This window comes from Pholcus phalangioides, unplaced genomic scaffold (assembly GCF_987345545.1).
Source record: "Pholcus phalangioides strain wild (caught in Gottingen) unplaced genomic scaffold, Ppha-v1.0 ptg000009l_1, whole genome shotgun sequence".
In the NCBI taxonomy this organism is placed as follows: Eukaryota; Metazoa; Arthropoda; class Arachnida; order Araneae; family Pholcidae; genus Pholcus; species Pholcus phalangioides.
Window position 1 is genome coordinate 35,701,074 of NW_028301602.1, and position 20,908 is coordinate 35,721,981.

At 36.9% G+C, this 20,908-nt stretch overlaps 1 protein-coding gene across 1 annotated transcript in view; it reads left to right on the forward strand.

Annotated features, from left to right (window-relative positions):
• Positions 1-20,908, forward strand: part of LOC149082982 (uncharacterized) — a 317,105-nt gene that overhangs the window by 78,668 nt on the left and 217,529 nt on the right. The window contains exons 2-6 of the mRNA XM_089236028.1: positions 3,453-3,640; positions 5,847-5,989; positions 8,314-8,502; positions 10,914-11,101; positions 15,486-15,592. Of these exons, the coding sequence (XP_089092154.1) occupies positions 3,453-3,640; positions 5,847-5,989; positions 8,314-8,502; positions 10,914-11,101; positions 15,486-15,592 (815 nt within the window). The remainder of the gene's footprint in view (positions 1-3,452; positions 3,641-5,846; positions 5,990-8,313; positions 8,503-10,913; positions 11,102-15,485; positions 15,593-20,908) is intronic.

Here is a 20,908-nt window from a genome sequence, read left to right on the forward strand (position 1 = left end):
TACAGCCTTAGAATAAGAGTACTTACGTGTACAAAGTTTCTGCTGCGCAGAAAAAAATTCCTTATGTTGTAAGATGTTTTTTTTTTTCATATGGCGCAGATATAGAAATTCTGTACGCAGGGAAACAACAGGTCTGTGCAGACGAAATTAAAGAGAATGTGCCCACTATCCGGGAAATAAAAAGTATCCTTAATACTACCGAAATGAAAAAAAAATTTATTCAGTTCGGCAGAGAGAGAGAGAGAGAGAGGAGAGGATTTTTCCTCATTTCAGACTCATTTTCCCATGAAATTTGAGCAATTTGGACAAGGACCACATAATTTTTATGTCCTCCGGATGCTGATTTATCATTTTGTGGCCATTTATTCACCTATTCCAGTCTAGTTTTGACTAGTCATTCCTCCAAATTATCCACATGGAATGTAGCCTGTTCAGCCCTTCCCCCCTCCTAATATACCGTAAATATGCCTCTGTGTCCAAGTCACTCTTTCGGTCGTTCACATGCTTTCACAGCCTCTAGGTCACTATTTTCTTCCCTTACTCACCAGGTCATCCTTTTTGTCTCTCACATACCTGCACACCGTTTTGGTCTCTCGCGTGCTTCCACTTTCTCTGGGTTAGTCATCCAAGTGGTCTGGATTTTTTTAAACGCGACATTATTTCGATAAAATTCAAAACAAAGAAAAGATTTCTGTATATCAGCAACAAGAAAGTTTTCTTCTTTGAAAGCTCTCCTGGATCCGGAATTTTTAAGGGTTCCGTGGCGTTTGATCGTGCGGAACCCCAGGGCATGAGTGCAGATACGGGGGGGGGTGGCATTGTCTCTTCCCCCAGCGTTAAAGGTGGAGCCTACTGATCTAATGTATATGTGAATTGACATCATTATCATGCTCCCCAGCAATCATCATCGTCATAGGCGGTCTTGACTTGGAAGTCTGGGGGGGGGGGGGGGCAAGGTTATTATTGCCGGGGGGAGGCACGATGATGATGATGTCAGCTCATATATACATATATATATTAGATCAGTCGACTCCACCTTCGACGCTGGGGGGGCAATGCCCCCCCCCCCGTGTCTCCGCCCATGATCATCGTGCCCACTCCAAGACTTCAACGTCTATCTCCGCCTATGCCCCTGGGTTCCGCAGAACACCAGTTGGACTCCCGTGCTCTTTAGGTCTCCGAGAGACCAGAGAAATTACTGTTCTATAACGAAATTTCGTTACAAAGGAATTCCAGGTTTTTGCATTGTTCCTATGAAAACTTATCCGAGGGATTAGAAAAGTGTTTTTTTTTGCTCATTGCAAGTTTTGGGTTAAACATTCTGTAAACAGATGGCAGCAGTCTCTCGCTCTCAAATGGTTTTATTTTATGCTCCACTATAAAATTATGAATCAATGTCCGAATATGTCCGGTCCGCCAAATTTTTTTCCTTTAGTTTTTTTCCCGCCAATGAAAAAAATTTCGCCCATCATGGTCCCCTCCCCCCCCCTCACATCTTGGAGCAGAGCCCCTATGCTAGGACCTTCGACGGGCCCCCTGCACAGACTTTTCATGGACCTCTCTATGGTAAATTTATGGCATGGAAAAACATTTAAATTGACTAGAATCGTCCCGGGACTCAGTGCTACAGTCCCGTCAGCCCCACCCTAGTGGGAGGGGGGGGGGCATGTCGCCCTCCCTCCAATATGATGTCCGGAGGCGTATTTACGGGAGGTTTAGCAGGCTATAACCAGTGCCACCTTAACGCATGGACCCAGGAGCCTAAGTACAGAGGGGTCTTCATGAAAATAAAATCTGGTCAAAATTTCCGAGTTCAAGCATGCAAATTGGAAGGCGCAAATTTATGGCCAAGTAAGGGGGGGTCTCCGAAAAATCGCTTAACCTGGGGGCTCATTTTGATCTTAATACGGCCCTGGCAGACTAGCCCTGGCTACTATAGCCCAAGGCAGAAAATTCGGAGGGGTGGCAAATTTGAAGAATGAGTGGCAAGAAAGTTAGCAGTATTTGGAGAACGCGAGCAAAATTTTTATAGTATAAAAGCGGTAAAAACAACATAAATCCACTTCTGCCTAGAGAGTGATTAGGTCAGTGAGTGACCTAGAGCACGGGTGTCTAACTGGTGTTCTACGGAACCCTGGGGCACAAGCGGAGATAGACGTGAAAGTCTTGGAGGGGGGGGGGCACGATAATGATGTCAATTCACATACATTTGATCAGTAGGCTCCACCTTTGACGCTAATTAAACCTAGGGACGGTATAATCTTTCCGCTAGACGTCATTTTCAAGTTTCATTAAAAGAACTATCATCAAACTTTTATAGCGTAATCTTGGCCTTGCTCTTCCTAGAAATAATCGCCAGAGCTCCATATGAGAAACATTTTGACAGCAAAATAACTAATTCTGTTGGTAAATCATTTGATTACAATGGCCTGTTTCCCAAATGTTCAATAAATTAAATATTCTCATCTAAGGTATTTTTACAGTTCAGACACTTTTGATTTTCAACGTTAGCATTTCTCTTCGTAGAAAATAGTGCATTAATTATATATTATTCAGATTTTTTTTTTCAACGAATGCAACAAATACTACACCTCTGGACTATGGGCGGAGATACGGGAGGGGGGTGAGCGTGGGGCATTTCCCCCTCCCCCAGCGTCAAAGGGGGAGTCGACTGATCTAATGTATAACGTATATATGAATTGACATCATCGTGCCCCCCCTCCCCAGCAATAATGACCGTGCCCCCATGGCCCCCCACATCCTGAAGCAGGGCCCCCAGGCTGGGATCTTTTACGGGCCCCCTGACCAGACTTTCACAGGGCCCCCTTTATGATGAATTTATAGCTTGAAAAAACAAAAAAAATATTAAAATCCTCCCGGGCCCCAGGGCTGGAGCCTTGTCAGCCCACCCCTTGTAGGGGCCATGCGTGCCCCCCAGACTTCCAAGTCCCCCCAGACTCCAAGTCACTTTCAAGTCTATCTCCAAGTCACTTCCAAGTGTCTATGCTCCGCACATAGACGAGGCTACAACTATACTTAAAATTCAAGCAATAATCCTTGGACGAGTCATTACAATTGGAGTAATCATCGATGAAATTGATATCTTGATTATTTTTATGTTTGGATCTTTACAAGCATGCGTGAATGCTTATAATGAGCGTTAAAAGCTAGGCTTTATCACCGATATTCAGGAAATTGACTCGAGTTTTTTAGGGCCCTTTGAATGTTTTTTCTTTTCCAAGTTCCCTAAAAAAAGCCGAAGTTGTAGTTTGGAGCGAGGAAATGACTTTTAGTTAATGTTAGATGATGTAAACAACAAATAACGTCTTATTTGTTGGGAAATATGAATTCTCCAGGATATTTTGCAAGAAATCTTGAAAGAAAAATTGGTTTCATAAGTTAAATGGACGTTTTTTTTCCTCCTGATATTGATCTTTTTCTGTTACTTGCAGGAATTCAGAGAAACGCAAGGAAAAATCTCGAGATGCAGCTCGTTGTCGGCGGAGCAAAGAGTCAGAGATATTCCATGAGCTGACCAGCGAATTGCCTCTCCCAAGGACCATACAGCTGGACAAGACCTCGGTCATGAGGCTCACAGTTGCCTTCCTCAAATTCAGACACATGCTCGAAGTCTTTATGCGTGAGTTTTGTTTTTATTTTGCATGTAGTAGTTGCTGGTAAAAGGAGGTCTTCTACCCGGGGTCACGCTAGTCTTTACGGAAGAGCCGTAACTATGATTTTTCTGAGGGCGGGGGCAAACACGATTTTTTTTATGTTTTTTCCTCCCAGCTCACGGTGTTTTTTTTCCCCCCCTTGTGATTCATATCCGTTTCCTCGTCAACTAGTGCAACATAGGACTCGAATAAGTATAAAACGGAATGGTAGAGAGTAGTACATATGTTACTGCTAAAGTACGAAATCGGCTAGTTGACTAGGCCAATGTCTGAATTTCGGGCTTTGGCCAGCCTGTTCGTGAAGTGGCTGGAGATCCCTGGCCAAAGAAAAGGCGTGATTCGGAGTCATCGCATTGCCAAGTTGGTGTATTTTCTGTGATAATTATGGCTATTTATAATTATGGTCAGCTTGGCAACTTTAATGATCTAAGGAATTGGAGTACCGGTATTTAGAGGCTTGATAGCTTTTTTTGCAGAGATCTCCCGCCCCATTTTCGGCCAATGTACGAAACTTCACAGAATTTTCGACATTGGCCGGCATGCTCACGAACTGGCCAATTTCGGGTTTCGGTCGTAAAAGATACATATAAAACATGAATCCAAGGAAGGACTTTTGATGTAATTATCAGCTCGATAGCGAAGCTCGGTACCCTGGGGGCAGAGGCTATTTGAGCCCCTCTTCCCCAATAATTTTGTGATGGGGAGCTGAGCCTCCTTTCATGAATATACAATGCAACGTACCATTCCGCCTCCTGCGTACGTACTCGAGTCCCGTATATACGGGACGAATGGCGATCTTGTCGGCGCCTTTGATTTCAAAGAGTGGAAAAGAAGTAAACAACACAATGACGTATTTCTTGTCGTTAATGCAATTCAGTCGAATCATGCTGCTGCTTGCTACCTATTGACGAAATACCGAAGATTAATTAGGAAGGACGTTGAGATTGGAAAGTGGAACCCTTGCTTCCATCTGCTTTCGAGCCGGAGTTCTAATTTCCAGAATGCCGATAAAAGGCTGTAGAATCCCGTTTTTTATTGCAGGGGTAAAATGACAGAAATTTAAATTCTAAGTTAAAGACATTACGAACACACACGGGATCCTTTCCGAGTATCGCTGGGATGTCGAAATCACACCAATTTTGTGTTAATTTGCTATAATTTGGGATCAGAAATGGAAAAAGGCAAGCTAAAATATGAAATTTTTCAACTAAGAAGTGAAATTTTTTTACAGACGTCCCTAAAAAGTCAATCTATTGTCAAAAGTGCTAAATATTTCGTTTCATAGGTGATGGGGAGGGGGGTGGTCAGGGCCCAAGCCGAGATTATAGTGCTATTTTTCAGAAGAAAATGCAAACCCAACCCCTCAGAAGAAAAAATTCTGAAGCCCCCTTCCTTGAGAAAATCCTTTTTCCTTCACTCACACACTTGCTAACTTTCTTGACTATTGTTTTGGTTGTTCACTGACTTGGTTTCTCTCTCCCCAGGTCACTGTTTTGGTCACTCACATGCTTGTACACTTTTTTGATTGCTCACATGCTGGCACACACACTCACTCTTTTGGTTGCTCATTGACCTGGTCCCTTTCTCTCTAGGTCAATCTTTAGGTTTTCACATGCTTTCATACTGTTTTGGTCATTCACATTATTGCACACTGTTTTGATCGCTTGTATACTTGCACACACTCTAGGTCACTGTCCTCATCACTCACATGCTTGCATACTTCCTTGGCCATTCTGTTGTATGCTCAATCTCTAGGTAGAGTCGGATTTATTGTTTTACCACCTATGACCTATAAAATTTTTCTGTTTCTCCTCCATTCAACTGATTTTCTTGATCATTCTTTCCTTAAATTTGCCACCCATTCGGACTTGTTACCCTATTGGCCCTCCCTAAATATGCTTTTGGGTGGGGGCACTTTCTGCATGAAACATGCAGAGAATGTTGAATAATTCTTGTCTATAATTTTTCCAGTATTTTTTGTGTGAGGAAACATGTTAGATTGATAATATAAACGGACTTTTCTGAACGATGGAATGCATATTAAAAAATTGTAACAAAATGTTTGCAAATTTACTTTGAGGTAATTGTAGGTTTTTATTCATAAATTAAAAAAACCTGATAGATAATAAAATATTGTTCCAGTATGATTTAATTGTTTTTATTTTTTTGTAGCCCGATATAAGAATTCATTGGCAGTTGCATCAATTGACCCATCAGCAGCAGAAATTCTGAAAGGTTTCCTCTTGATTTTGACAGATGAAGGGAACATGATATTCCTGTCAGAAAATGTTCACACGTATCTTGGAACTACACAGGTGTGTGAATGAATATTTCATTTCTATTGAATTATTTTCAGTTAGTCTGATTTGATTTTATAATGAAAGTATTGAAGAATATTTGATAAAAAAAAAGAAGAGTAGTTAATTCTGAATGAATAAATATACAAATTTAATTAGGACACACATTTGTAAAAAAAGAAAATACTGTGATAACATTAAGAAATTAAATGCCACCAGGGAAAAAGCTGGTGCAAGAGTGCTGCTTCATTGGTAGCTTTCGATGTGCATTTTTTGAACCACCAACTGGCTGCTTTACACTCATAACATAGCCATATAACTGCTGTCAAATGCCCTAACACTCTATTTTCTAACCCAAAGAGTAGGCTTGGAGCAAGGTCAAGCTTACACTCATCAGATGGGATAGGTGCAGCCAAAGCACACTTGTAACTGTTTAATGGGGTGATTAATTAATAAAACTGTTTAATTAAACTATGCATGGGGGAAAAATTATCTACATGTGCGATAGTATACAGCACTGCACAACCTTTCCAGTCTGCGTTACAGATATGCGGTAATTCTGCGGCTTGCGGAACAGAAATTTGTATATATGGGATGACCACATGAGCTGTAATTTTACGGGACATTCCAGTAATTCTCGTTGTTCTATGTTTTTTTCATGAAAAATTTAAAACTCACTTACATTTGACTGGTCAAAACAATGGCCTTATGTCAGAACTACAGGGTTATTGGTTAGCTATTTATCAGACTTTGATCTACTACCTTCTGAGGTGCTAATGCACAAAGCCCTCAACTTATCTGAACATCTCCAAAGCAGAATGTTTCGCATTGTTCTGCAACGAGCCCTTGGCTGACTGGAAATGTCTGAAGGTAAAAATTTCCCACAATAGGGATTTCTACACTTTCCTTAAAATTCTTCCCTATTGTTCTGCAGCAGCACTGATTGTTCCTTGATATGATATACATCACAGATTTCAGCATAATCTGCTTTGGGGCTGAACACTGCACCTTACAAATATACAAATACAAATACAACGCCACAACAGGCAAATTGCCCAACGAGGTGGCTGACTTAAGAACATCATGGATCCCCGAGCTATTTTTTGGAGGCCCTACCTACTACTGCTACACCACACATGCACCCCCCCGAAACCCCCCCGAAACCCCCCAATGAACCCCCAACGAATCGGTACATGCGGGAATGTGCGTGTACGTGTAGTGCAACCTGACGTAAAGTTTGTTTCTGTGTAATGCTTGTTATGTGTAGTGCTGTCATCTGCCCCCAGTTTTTCTAACTATGAGTGAAGTGTTATGATTGAACGATTTATCGTTGTAGGACTGTTGCTCTCTGTGGCGAGACTTTTTAACGGGGAGATCGGCTCGCATTTGCGCCTTGAAGTTGGGAACCACAGAAAACCAACTTCAGCCGACCACCACTGTGGGGTTCGAACCCGGATCCTCGCATCACGAGTCCGGCACTATAACCACTCGACCACCACAGCGGCACCTTCTATCTGAGTGAGGTCTCTCCACTCCGCCACCTTAACTGGAAACCGGCCATGGCCCTTTACTACCTACACTTTTGATGTAAAGAGTTTCAAAATTAAACTTCTCTCAAACCCCAGAGGATTTTAGAGTGTGTTGCACTGATCCAAATAACAACAGAACCTTCAAATGATGTACTCACACTCGCACCTGTAGTGACTGGAGTCATATTTACAAATGGATTAAATGGGTTATAGCCAATTTGGGGAATGAGTGGTCAAGAAAATTAGATTAGAATGAGAGGATGTCAGTAAAACCACAAATCTGCTTTAGAAGACAAAGAATGGTGCTTAGAGTTTAGCAATGAGATCATGGCTAAGACTCCCGTTTCCTTGGTGGGGGAAATCAGTGTAAGGGAAATACACTGTGTGGCTGAATGAGTGGTGTGGATCCAAGCAATCTATACACACTATGAAGTTCCACAAAAGCGTTTTTTTCTCACACAGCCACCTGTCTGGAGTAACATGATATTAAATTGTAACTGTGGTGATAGAACAGGACTATGTTAACTCAGTAAATAAGCCATATAACATTTGAATTTATGTGTAAAAGCATTCATTCATCCACAGACATAGGTGATGGCCTAATGCCATCCAGGTGAAACTCAGAAAGCGAATTTCAAAGACCATGACACAAAAGCCCAGCAGTTCACTGTACACATGCCATTTTTTAATGGTGTGATACATTTGAATAATAAGATACATATGATTTTTTTAAAATTTATCTGTTGTGTATACTGCAAAGAATTATAAATGCTATTTGAACTAAAATGTTATTTAAACTTTCAATCATTCCAGGCTGAGATGATGGGCCAGAGTATCTATGAATTCACTCATCCTTGTGATCACGATGAAATCAAAACTATGCTGACCGTTATGAAGCATGAGGGTAAAACAATAGCTGAGCCAACATCATTTTTCATCAGAATGAAGTCTACCGTTAAACCTACTGGTCGCAGTATCAATTTAAAATCATCATCTTATCAGGTAGATTTTTATATTATACTTATCACCCTATTCATTTCAACACATGATGATTTGATGAGAAGAAAACTTTTGTTTTTATTTAGTGAAGAGATAGTAAAATGGCTTTTATAAAATAGCTAAATAATCATAAACCTCTAACCTCTAGTTAGAGGTTTATGATTAGGAGAAGAAAAGCCAGTGATAAGATATTGGATGATTTTTTTAAAATCCAACAGCCGCACTATTTGCCATAAATAGAAAGATTTTTAGGGCATCTAGATACCTCATGTATTTATGAAGATTTATCTTTTCGATACATCACACACCTTTAAAAAAAATAAAAAATTGGTGTCACACAGATATCACTAACATTATTTTTTTTATCAAAGCTTTAGAAATGTTCTACCAAAATGGTAAATTCCTTATTTAAATTATGTTAAAGATAATTCAACAATTGGTGTAATTAAACTATATTCATATACAGTATATTCAACCATTTAAGAAATATTTAAATTGAAAATTACAGTATCCATAATTTTGGTTTCATGTACAGCTATTAATAAAAAAAAGACAAATCTGTACACTAAATATAACTTAGATAACCTTTTCTTTTTTCATGCAGCTTTTTTTGAGAGTCACCAAGTAAGCATCAAAAATAACTATTGGAAAGATTTTTACAGTGATGTTTATTTGTATACTGTATTATGGAATGAAAATCATGTTTTTGTTTCAATGTGATGCAACATTCAAAAGTAATGATCAAAAGTAATTCAAAAGTAATTCTCAGCCACCTCATTGGGCATTTGCGGCGTTGTATTTGTAAGAATAATCAGTCACTTTTTGCTTCACATTTTTTGTCAAACATTTTTAGAAATAGAATGTTTTTCACTCTTAGGTATTCTGTTCCAATCACTGTCCATCAGTCGAAATTGTAAATCAGTCACTCTCTAAGCGAAAACTCACTAATTTGGGATCAGAAATAAGGAATTTCCAAGTAGAGATGTGAAAATATATTCTCTTGGATGAAAAAGAATTGAGAATAATCGAGAATATTCATTTTTTTTTTAATAATGAAAAAAATTTGACTAATTTTGTTTATCTGATGGAATAAAATTCAGTTTTCATTGCCTAAAACTTTTAAAAGAAAACAACTTTTGACATAATCATCTCATAATGATAACTTTTATTTTGAGAATATTCTCGGTCATAGGGAAAGGTTTCAAGTTTTTAAGATTTTGAAAACCTTTAAAGATAGAAAAGTTTATTTTTAAAATTAGATAAATTTTCAGAAATAAGTTCAAAGCAAAAAATTAAACCAAAGCTAATTAAATATATAATAATAATAAAAGCGAAATAATAATATGGAATTATTAAAGAATCCTTTGTCGAAGAATATTCTTATCACCTTCATTCCAAGATACAGAACTGTGTTATTTTCTTCAATCTATATACATTACACTTAAATTTTGTATCACTGGTATTCCTTTGCAAGTTCTGCAGTTTAGCCATGATGGTTTCATTTTCTTGCTTTTAAAGTTTAATATTGTGCACTGAAAACTTCAATTTTCCCTGTCGTCTTCACGGGGACAGTGAATGTTATTGAGAATATTCGCTGGAAGGACTAGTATTATAAATTAATGAAAATATTCTTATCAAAAATAATAAGAATTATTCTCAAGTTACTTATAGAGATTTATTATTACTTTAAATATTCTTGAGAATATTTTCTGATAGCACTACTATTATAAACATTAACTAGAGAATATTCTCCTTGATGAGAATATTTTCAAGTTATTTACATAGAAATTACTTATTATAATATATATTATTAGAGTGCTCTGAAAGCAGTATTATTATAAATAATAAGAATATATTCTCAAGTTATTCATAATAATAGTCCTTTCAGAGAACATTCTCAAATATTCTCCTTGATGAGAATATTCTCCTAAAGGTAATTATCAAGAATTTTGCATCTCTGGTTCCAAGGAACTAAGTTGAGGACAAAATATGCTGTGTTGGAAATGAAAGGTTTTATTTTAATGAGTTATGCTGGTTGCTTGAAAAAAAATTGCTGTTTTAATGGCTTTTTTTAAATGCTGTTAAATTGAGAGTTAACATGCCAGATTTCTTTGCTGTGAAGGGTTTATGAATTATGGTTTTTGAAAAACAATTTAATGCGGAATCCACTGTATATCCATTATACCATTGCATCATTTTATAATGATAGACATAAAGTTGAGTGATTCCAAGGAACCCAGTACTGTGTTTAGACAAAATTGTGAATGGATATCAGATCAGAATAATATCCTGTTACAGTATTCAATTTTTTTTTTGTTGTTCTTTAATGTTATTTTAGTAGGTATACTGATCAGTCTTTATATGCATACCTTAAAGTGTGAGTGAGAGAATTATAAGAATTTTTTTTATTGCAGGTTATTCATTGCATCGGTCATAAAGTCGATAAAATCATAGCAAAACACTGTGGTCATTGCCCTGCTTTTTATTTGATATCTATAGCAGAACCAGTGCCTCATCCTCTGCAGCTGGAAGATCCTTTCGATAAACAGATATTTTTCAGCAAACATACACCAGACATGAAGTTTACTGATGTCGATGATAAGTGAGTAATATTTTATTCACAACTTGCAAATATCAGCTTGAGTTGTCAAGCCAGTCGAACAAAACCTGCTCATTGAGTACCAATTTTTCCACTGTCAGTGCACAAACGCTGCAAATCGAAAACACATCAATTGTGTTTAAGCTGCTTTTCAAAAGAAAAAAACTGGGAAGAATTTTTTTTTGAAGTTACCATTTATTTGATATTTTCCTACTGATTTTCACAAATAATTCAATTCACCCCAGAAGGCATTTTTAAAAATAAAACATATTTTATTCAATTGGATTAGTTAAAAAATATTTAATTCGATTAACCTCTCAAATCCAGAGATTTGAATGGAATTTCTTTTTTTTTGCACATGTTCAGTAAGAAAATTAGAACTTTTAAACTATAATCATTGAATTAATTTGAAATTTTATATGTTGTAAAATAACGTCTTGTCTATAATAATATATAGTATCACTAGTATTAGTTTAAAATTTATATGATATTTTCTTTGGTAAAATTGTTTTTTTTTTTCACTTCTACGGCTGCCAAAAATCAGATTTATAATGCAGCCTCCTTGCTATAACAAGGAAGTACTACTACTATTTCATGGTACTTATATCATGAACCACAAAAATCCACTCACAATGTTGAATTCGTATTGTGACACAAAAATATGAAATCTTTGATGTGTACAATATGCAGGAGCCTTAAGATACAAATAATACCTGGTGAAATTTTCTGGACTCAATTATGCACTTATATCCAAAAGTTTTTGTCCTTTTTTGGGGCTTTGACATTTTCTCAAATTTCTTGAAAAATACAGAGCAAATCATTCTGAAATTTTGGTCATGTGAACACTATGCTTGTACTCACAATCTCCAGTAAACATTTAGGCACAAGGGTGCATTTGGGGGACCATCAAAAATTTAAATTAAGAAAACAGGGTTTTTAATCAACCCAGTATGATAAAAAAAAAACTGCAAATGATTTCTAACTTTTACAAAATATTTTACCAACTTCGTGTGTGCATTTTTCTGAGAATAGTACATATAGTCACAAAGATATTTTTTCTATAAAAATTCCAATTTTCAGCACATGCTTTTTATTTTTAACAAGCAGAGTTTTCGACCAATTTTTATGAAATTTACAGAAAAATTGGCACTACACATGATACACCCTGTGTAGGAATTTAGAACAACACAATTTATTATTGAATGTGATGTGAGCATTTTTAGTGAATGATTTTTTATCACACATGCAGAGAAAGTATCTATTTTATTGTTTCATAATTTTGTTACTGGATATATAGTACAACGTATACAAAAAATTCCAGTTGAAGGTCATGAAAATTCAGAAAGATGTGATATTGTGAGCTGTAATTTAAGTTACTGGCTGATGATACCTCAATGGGAAGAGATTTTCCACAAATCGGTATTTCAATTATTTTGTTTTTGGATTACCACAAAAATAAGCCCACACTTTTATGAAAATGAATGGACACATGTGTTTGATGCTGTATAAGAGGAATGCTTGAGCATAACACACGTGTATGATAACTTCAAAATGAAAAAGCTGGATGAAATAATGGATGAAACGAGAAAATGTCAAACCCCAAAAAAAAGACACAAACTTTTGGAAATATATTGTACCTAAATCCTGTGATTATATATATGAGGCTAATTTAATATACCAGGTTTTCATTCCAGCTACCTCACAGTTTTTTGTTATAAAAGAATGTGAACCAAAATTTTGTCGATGAAGTATAGTGCTGGTCAAAACTATTTTGTGCATTCACAAATACTACATGAAGTTGGTCTTTATCATTAAAAAATGTTCTTCCATGAGAATAATGAAACTCTAAAACCTTCTTTTAACCCTACAACACTTATTAAATGTTAACTGCCTATTCCTCTACATCTCAGAGATGTAGAGTTAGTATTCTTGGGTTAAAATTTTTAGCATTTACTTCAACATTAAAACATCTTTCAGCCTTTGCATATGATATAGCCATCCTCGGCTTTGATATGTAGATACGTAAGAATCTAATCGTCACGCAATTATACTAGTATATGTGTATTATTTTTAAACATGAAGTTCTGCTTAAATGCCTTAATATGAAGCTATATTGAAATTGTTGAACACATTTGGAAGAGATGAATATAGATACACATAAAAATTACACATACACATAGCTTTAACAAATATGCGACTAGCATTTATGTGGCATGGTAAAAGCTTGGGGATGGTAATTATTTAATAATTTAAATTTTTTGATAACTAATTGATTAACAAATTAATTTAACACCATGAACTTATTATAGTTCCTGACACTAAGTAAGTAATAATTATCATTATACATATATAATTAATAGATTTAAAGTTCATACTGTTCAGAGTAAACTTATTTACTCCAAACTGTAAAAGCCCATTTTTAATGATCTATTAAATAATCATATTAATTAATTACTAATCATCAGAAACTAATAAGCTCATGATGGTTAATTGATTACTCACTGATTCATTAACAGAGCTAAATTTTATTTAGCGGCTGTGACACAACCTAATTTGATTTTGGCATCAATTATTTTTGAAAGACTTTCTAAGTTTTGGGGGGCATCTCAGGTGTAAGCTAGTATCCAACCAAATAGGCCCGATTCCTCGCCCACAAAATTTGCTTCATCTTGATTGCAACCTACGAAAATAATAGTTTTGAGCCCAATATTTCCAATAATGTTACAACGCCTATGGCAGGCATAATATCCCTTTTAATGGGCAAAGCCGAATATATTTAGTCGAGAAAAACTTTATCATTGAAAAGCCCCAAATATTTTGTAAATCTTATTTCTCAATGGAGCACATTTTCTCATCCACTTTGATTTGCACCTGTTGAAAGTCAGAAGAAAGCCCATTTAATTAAAAAAAGATATGCCATTTTAAGGTAGGGAGGGAGGTTAGTTTTTCTGCTTTTTTTTCCAGTTAGGGGGATATTGTCCTAAAGATCAGGATCTTTGATGCCTTTTCTAAGCATCATTATACAGGGAGATACTTTAAGCTGAGCCATAGTGGCTTGTGACAGAGGTGTGTATAGATATAAGAATTTTTCAACTTTTTTTTTTTAATTGCACCTTCTTCTGGAAACACATTGTGTAGACCTCTTCGCAATATATTGCAGACTCTTGCGGTTCCACAGCTATTTTAGAAGATCTTCACATGAGTGTGTACTTTTTCTTTCTAATATTTTAAAAAAATATATTTACTGATAAAAGAAAATATGCAATGTGTTGCTTAAAATGTAATCATGAATAATTTAAGTAAATTTTTAAAGTTTTTTAGTACTCCAAATATTTTACTCTCGTGCCATCAGAGGAACATTTATTGTTTTTTGCCGTCCTTCTCCCATTCTAATCTAATTTTCTTGACTACTCTTTCCTCAAATTCACCATGCTGTGCTATAACCCGCTTAGTTTCCCCTCCATGCCTGCAAGTACATCTGTATTTTTAAGCCACTCTTTCTGTCACTCATGCTCACACTTTAAGTCACTTAAGTTAACTCTTTTAGTTGCTCACATGCTTGCACACTGTTTTAGTCACTCACATGCTTGCACACTGTTTTAGTCACTCACATGCTTGCACACTGTTTTAGTCACTCACATACTTGCAGTAGGTCACTCTTTTGATCATTTACACCTTTACACATGCTCTAGGTCATTCTTTTGGTCATTCACATGCCTGCTCACACTTTAAGTCATCTTTTGCTCATTCATGTACATGCAAACTCTTTAGGTCACTCTCTGACCTTGCCTCTAGCTATGTGGCCAGAAGGATTTATTGAGGGTTATACAAGTTTTGCCGCCCTTCTTCCATTCTATTAATTTTTTTGGGCAATAACTTCTCAAATTTGCCTCTCTCTGAACTTGCTGCCCTAGGTTATAGCCTGCTAAGCTCCCCTGTAAATATGCCACTGCGCACAACACTCCTCATTGAACATTCAAAATACAAGGTGTTCATGGTCAAAGCCCCCCCCCCCCCCCTGTTATGAACTATCTACAGCCATCGCTATTCATTAGAAAGTCATGAACTCCCCCCCCCCCCCACAATTTTAAAGTCTTAAAATTAGTTTAGATAATTTTACAACGGTATTCTTTGTTCCCACCTGAAACTGCAATAACTTTAATTTTTTCCACTTTGGGGCAGTTTCTCCTCCTGCCCCCCCCCCCCCTAGTTCCGGCACTGGTTGGAGCTGATATATTTTTCTTTCAATCACCCAAAAATAGGTGGCCAGTAGTATTGTGTGTGTGTGTACTGTTTGTGAAGTTAATAAATTATTGCACTGGAATTAAAAAAGACCAGGCGATTTTGAATTTAGTTTAAAAAATAATTTTTGTTTTGATGCTTCCAGAGTGGAAGATGTTTTAGGCTACACGAATAACGAATTGGTTGGCAAGTCTGTGTATTCCTTTTACCATGCATCTGACATGACAGCTTTAAAAGCCTGTTACAAGACACGTGAGTTTATTTACCAGTTGGTTCCACTTTTTTATATGCATCATTTATTTATGAAGATTGTTTTCTCACATTGGCAGATTTTCAGTCAGAAGTTTTCCTTTGAAATCGCTTGCTGTCTTAATTTATTTGGCATTCCAATATATTAAATGGTTTTACATGTCGCTCTATATCAAAATGGTCTCGTGCAATTTTAATCAATAATTGAAACATCTGGCAAAATAAAGTTTACAAATTTAGCATCATCAAAGAGCATCAATTTTTTTTTTAAATATATCACAAAAAATTGTAAATGTGAGGAAGATATTTTTTTAAATTTAATTTTTTATGAATGAAAATATTTAGAAAACTTGTGAGTTTCATCTATCAAACGAATGGGGGAAAACTTCTTTGTTTTTTGAAGTTTATAATGAAGCTAGATGGCACCACCATACAGAAGAAATCTGTTTTTCCCAATCGGAAAATAGGAAGATATTCTATTTTTAGCTAGGAGTCTTTATTATCTGTTGTTGTATGTGTTGGCAATGTTATTTCAACTGGAGAAAAAGAAGTGGGGAAAAATCCATTTTTTTTTTCAAAGATGTTAAAAAAAACCGGTTCGCAAATATTTTCAGTTGCCAGTTCATAAAAATGCAATTTGTTTCAAAATATGTTACGAGTTCCCCCCCCCCCCCCCTACATTGTGTACTTTGAGAGATGCAAATAAATAGAGGGTACACTGTATCAATATAAAGAATCGTCGAAAATTTTTGGTTTCAAGGAATTTTGAAGTGAAATTTTAGAGGAATATTAAATCAAATATTTTTTTGAAAAACTATGAATTTCGGTTGTTGAAATAAGCATCGTTTCTACACTACCAATCTTTGAACGATGTAGTTCGAATTCAGGCGCGTAGTCAGACATTTCGTTCGGAGGGGGATTTGGCCATCTTTTCCCAGTCATTTTCTCACATTTCGGGGCTGTGGGGGCAGATCCAAAGTCTTCCCTCCCCCGCTATGATCAGAGGTGCTCACGTGAAAATATTTGGGGGGGGGGGGCTAAAAGTTGCTGAGCGCGTATGTAGGAAAGGAAAGGTGCATTGCATTGTTTTTTCCAGAAATTATTAGGGGGCCCCCTTGCAAAATTTATTGAGGGGAAATGATGAAAGCTCATGAACTACAACAAGCAACTATAATCTATAGCGATAGCCTTTCAAGTATTTACACGCAATGCAGAACTCGATGACCATCCATGCCATGGCTAGTGATAATCGGCTGGTCCTCCACAAGAGCCCACGGATTCGCATATCTTGGATCAAAGCGCACGTGGGTGAGTGGGGGAACGAAGAAGCAGACGCAACAGCCAAAGCAGCGACAATCGATTTGGCACACAATTAATCAAAATATTATTCCCACCATCTATAGCGAAACAAAAAACAAACAAAAGAAATAATCTACGGCAAACCTGATGGAATGATGCGAAAACCGGAAAAAGTGTCCACAAAATAGTACCAAAAGTTTCATACAACCCAAAAAATTGGAGCAGAGAACTTGTATTTTTTACAACCAATCACGGACCTTTTCCAAATTACCTTTATCGCTTAAAAAAAAAAGAGGATAAGTTCACTGTGGTAAAATCGACACTCCCTCATCCATTATTTAACAACATGTAAATTAATTGCGCACATTAAGCACATGACTGTCCGCTGCTAAAAATGTCACACTCTGGACCAGAGATATTTAAAAAAAAAAAAATGGAGTGAATAAAGTCAAGAAAGTAATTAGATGGATACAATGCCGTAACAGCCATTCCTGTGCAAGAATTTGCATTTAGGCCCCTCCTGGCCCAATCTTAAACGCAGAACGGGCCCGCACTCCAAGTAGGCCCTGTGCAAGTGCACCTGCCTAGTTACGGCGCTGGATGGATAGAAGACAATGATCCCACAGACACCATTTCAACCAATAGTACAAGTACAAATTGCACCACCTCGCCGTTCACAAAGAAAAAAAAAGTGATCATTTATAAACCAGACTGACTGATGACATAAGAAGAGTGTAATGCCGTAGAAATCGAACGGTTTAAATTGAAGATGAAATCGGTTATGAATTTTATATCGGATTTACTATTGATTTCAACGTGCGATTTAGAATTTTATATTCGAATTAAGATTTAATATGCGATACACAGGATTATGTGTTTGATTTCCGATTGTATATGTAGATTGTGATTTTGCAACTGATTTTATATTTATTATGATTGTAAGGGGTCATTCAAGCATTACGTCAGCATCGAGGGGGTTTCGGATTTGCTGACTTTTGATGAGGAGGGGGGGGGGGGTTGAAGGTTGCTTACGTCACCAACCACCCTTTTTGAAGATATGAAATATTATAAGTTGCTGACGAAATTTTGCTGGGAGGGGGGGGGGTCAGTGTTTTGCTGACTTCTGCTGACAAGGGGGTCAAAAATGGCTAAAAATCTGCTTACGTAATACTTGAATGGCCCCTAACGTATTTTGTGAAGTACGTTTTTTGTAAATAAAATTGCCAGATGTATCCAAGTCCGTGAGGACAATGAGCCGATATATGACGTTGTGGTCTGGGTATCTTACGGTTTGACGGAGGAGTAGGCTTCAACTTCTAAGTTCTGACGCCCATGGCTACGACCTTGTTCGAATTTAAATGGTGTGAATCGCATTTAAAATTGCTAGTTATTTTGAATCTTTGTTTTTAAGCTCGGTAAAATTCAACTCAAGGGAACATGGAATATATTTTTACGTAATACTAACTCCAGCTTGCATTTTTTAAAATTTGTATGCAAAGAAGGTTGTTGCAATTTATCGTAATCAGCCCGTGGATTATATAGTTTTAAAAGTTAATTTTAAACTCTTGGTGTAGATTCAAAGTCGCAGCCTATCAAATTTTTTAAATTCATTTTTTCTCTCTCTCGTATGTTATGCATGGATGGAGATACAGGGCGGGGCGGGTTGCATTGCCCTCAGCGTCAAAGGTGGAGTCGACTGATCTAATGTATATATGAACTGACATCATCATCGGTTAAAAGAGTGACGGTTAATCGAAGTTTTACTGTAATGTATTGTCGGATAACCAGCGTGGGTTCAGGAAGGGAAAACATGTTTAACTAACCTCCTTTGCTTCTATGATCAAATTAAAAACTAACTTTTTATTTAGTTACCCTGTCCTAAAAAAACTCTATTAGAAAATTGTTTACGTGGTATTTGGATACTTTTATCAATCAGAAATATACTTCTAGAATCAACGGTTCGTGAGTTATTCCAGGATAAAGGGACTTTATTGTGAATCCTGCATGTTTAATTTTGGAGCTGCAAAAACACGAAGCCCAGATCATTTCCCATTGCAGAAATTGGCCCTATGTTACAGACAGAAGTTCTTGAATTTCTTTTCAATGGCAAAGTCTTATAAAATTCATCTTGTCTATCTTAATTATTTCCACCGAATTCCTTCGGTTGTGCTGATAAGCGGTTGCTGGAGCCGACTCTTGATGATAGTTACATCATTCCTTTTCCGTTTTTAGATTCGGCACCTTCCAAGAGAAAGAGTGAGCCAGCGTGGTTCCCACTCGTCGCCCGGCTTCTACAAAAGCCGGGATCGGGCCGTGAACAAATAGCGATTCTGAATGAAGCGGGTGCTTTGTTCTTACGTCCGCCACGCCTAATTTTGATCATTGTTTAATTACCCACGTCAGAGAAAAGCTCGTTATACCGCTAAGATTTGGCAGGGAAACAGTTGAACCAGGATAAAACGAGGTTTAAGGTCGGTCTGCGAGTCTCCATTGTAGTCTAACCATTTTTCTTCTTGCTCTCTTCGTGCTATTATAACATGCGATACTTTCATCGAGGAATGACCCTGAACCGTGGAAAGAAACAACTAGTTTTGTTTCGTCTCATGACGAAATGCTGAGAAAGATGGAACAGTGATGAGGGAACTCTTTGAAATTGATTGGCGTGATGACGAGATTAAGGAATTCTTATTGTCGTTGGGATATTCGGGAACTCAAATTATACAAGAGCGTCGTAGGGGCAATTTTTTTATAACAAAGTAAAAGTACATGGTGTATATATGGGAAGAGAGTGAGGGCCAACATAAAAAATGCGTGCGATTGACCCAAAATAGATGTGTACATGTAAAAGGTGATTTCATAATTCTCCTTTGTCACATTTTCACGGGTCTATCCCTTTTGTCACTTTTTGTAGGGTCCTGTTTTTTGTGAAAATTTTCCTTATTTTTGTGAAAAGTACCATTAATTTTGTGGGAAGCGAAATAATCTAGTTAATTTATCACAAAAGAAATGCTATGTCAAATTTATGATTTCATTAATTTGTGTCTTATGAAGGGTCCGTTTTTAAGAGCTGGAATTTTCTGGAGGTTCCATAAAACGGACCCAAATTTTGACTGGACAGACGCCTGATTTTAGTGGCGAACCGTTGATCCTACAAACATGCTTTCAATCGGAAAAAAAGCATCCAACGTGTAGAACTCAGCTACATCATTCATGTTGCATGGGGATTTCATAGTTATCAAAATAGAAAAATTAACTTTTCATACGGGGGCACTGTTCTCCAAAACCCAGTTAGAAAGTTGTTGCCCTCTCTCTCTCTTGGTGTCAACAAAAAAAATCCATCTTCCTAAATGTTGTTTGATGAGGTATTTGAATTCTCAAAATCGGAGAAAAGTTCGATAACAACAGATAAACGAAAGAAAGGATTGTCCGTTGGTTTAGGATGATCTTCACAGTAGTTAAGCTATAAAAAATGCTTATTATGTATCAAATAAAAAATATTCTTCAACATAGGTTTAATGCAGGCCCGTCAATTTGTAATCTATAAATTGATGAAAATTATGAAACAAAATTGAGAATATTTGCTTTCATGGCCAATAAAATAAATTAAGAAGCCACATTCCTGATCGAACATCAGTAACTTCGATTAATTACCCTGATTCTCTTCCAGTTCGGAAGGAATACGCATGTGGTAATTGATGAGGCATATATTTGAAGGCGGGGAATATTTATTATCTATTCGATGCGTAGAGTCGTATTTATGGTATATCCAGCGAGACTTTTCCGTCTTATCTGTGGAATTCTTCACACCTGGTTGCCGAGGAGCTCGAGAAATTTCGTTGGTAACGTCTGAATCCATTGTGTTGCCGCCCACGAGGTAGAAGTGATGTGTTTGCCGTGTCGTCGTACATATCCTCCCTTTTCTACTATTAAAGCGTAATCATGCAGCTCACCGTTAATCAGCCCTCGCGCATCTAATTAACCGAGTTCATGGTATGTTTCCGGGAGTAAATTTGTGAATTT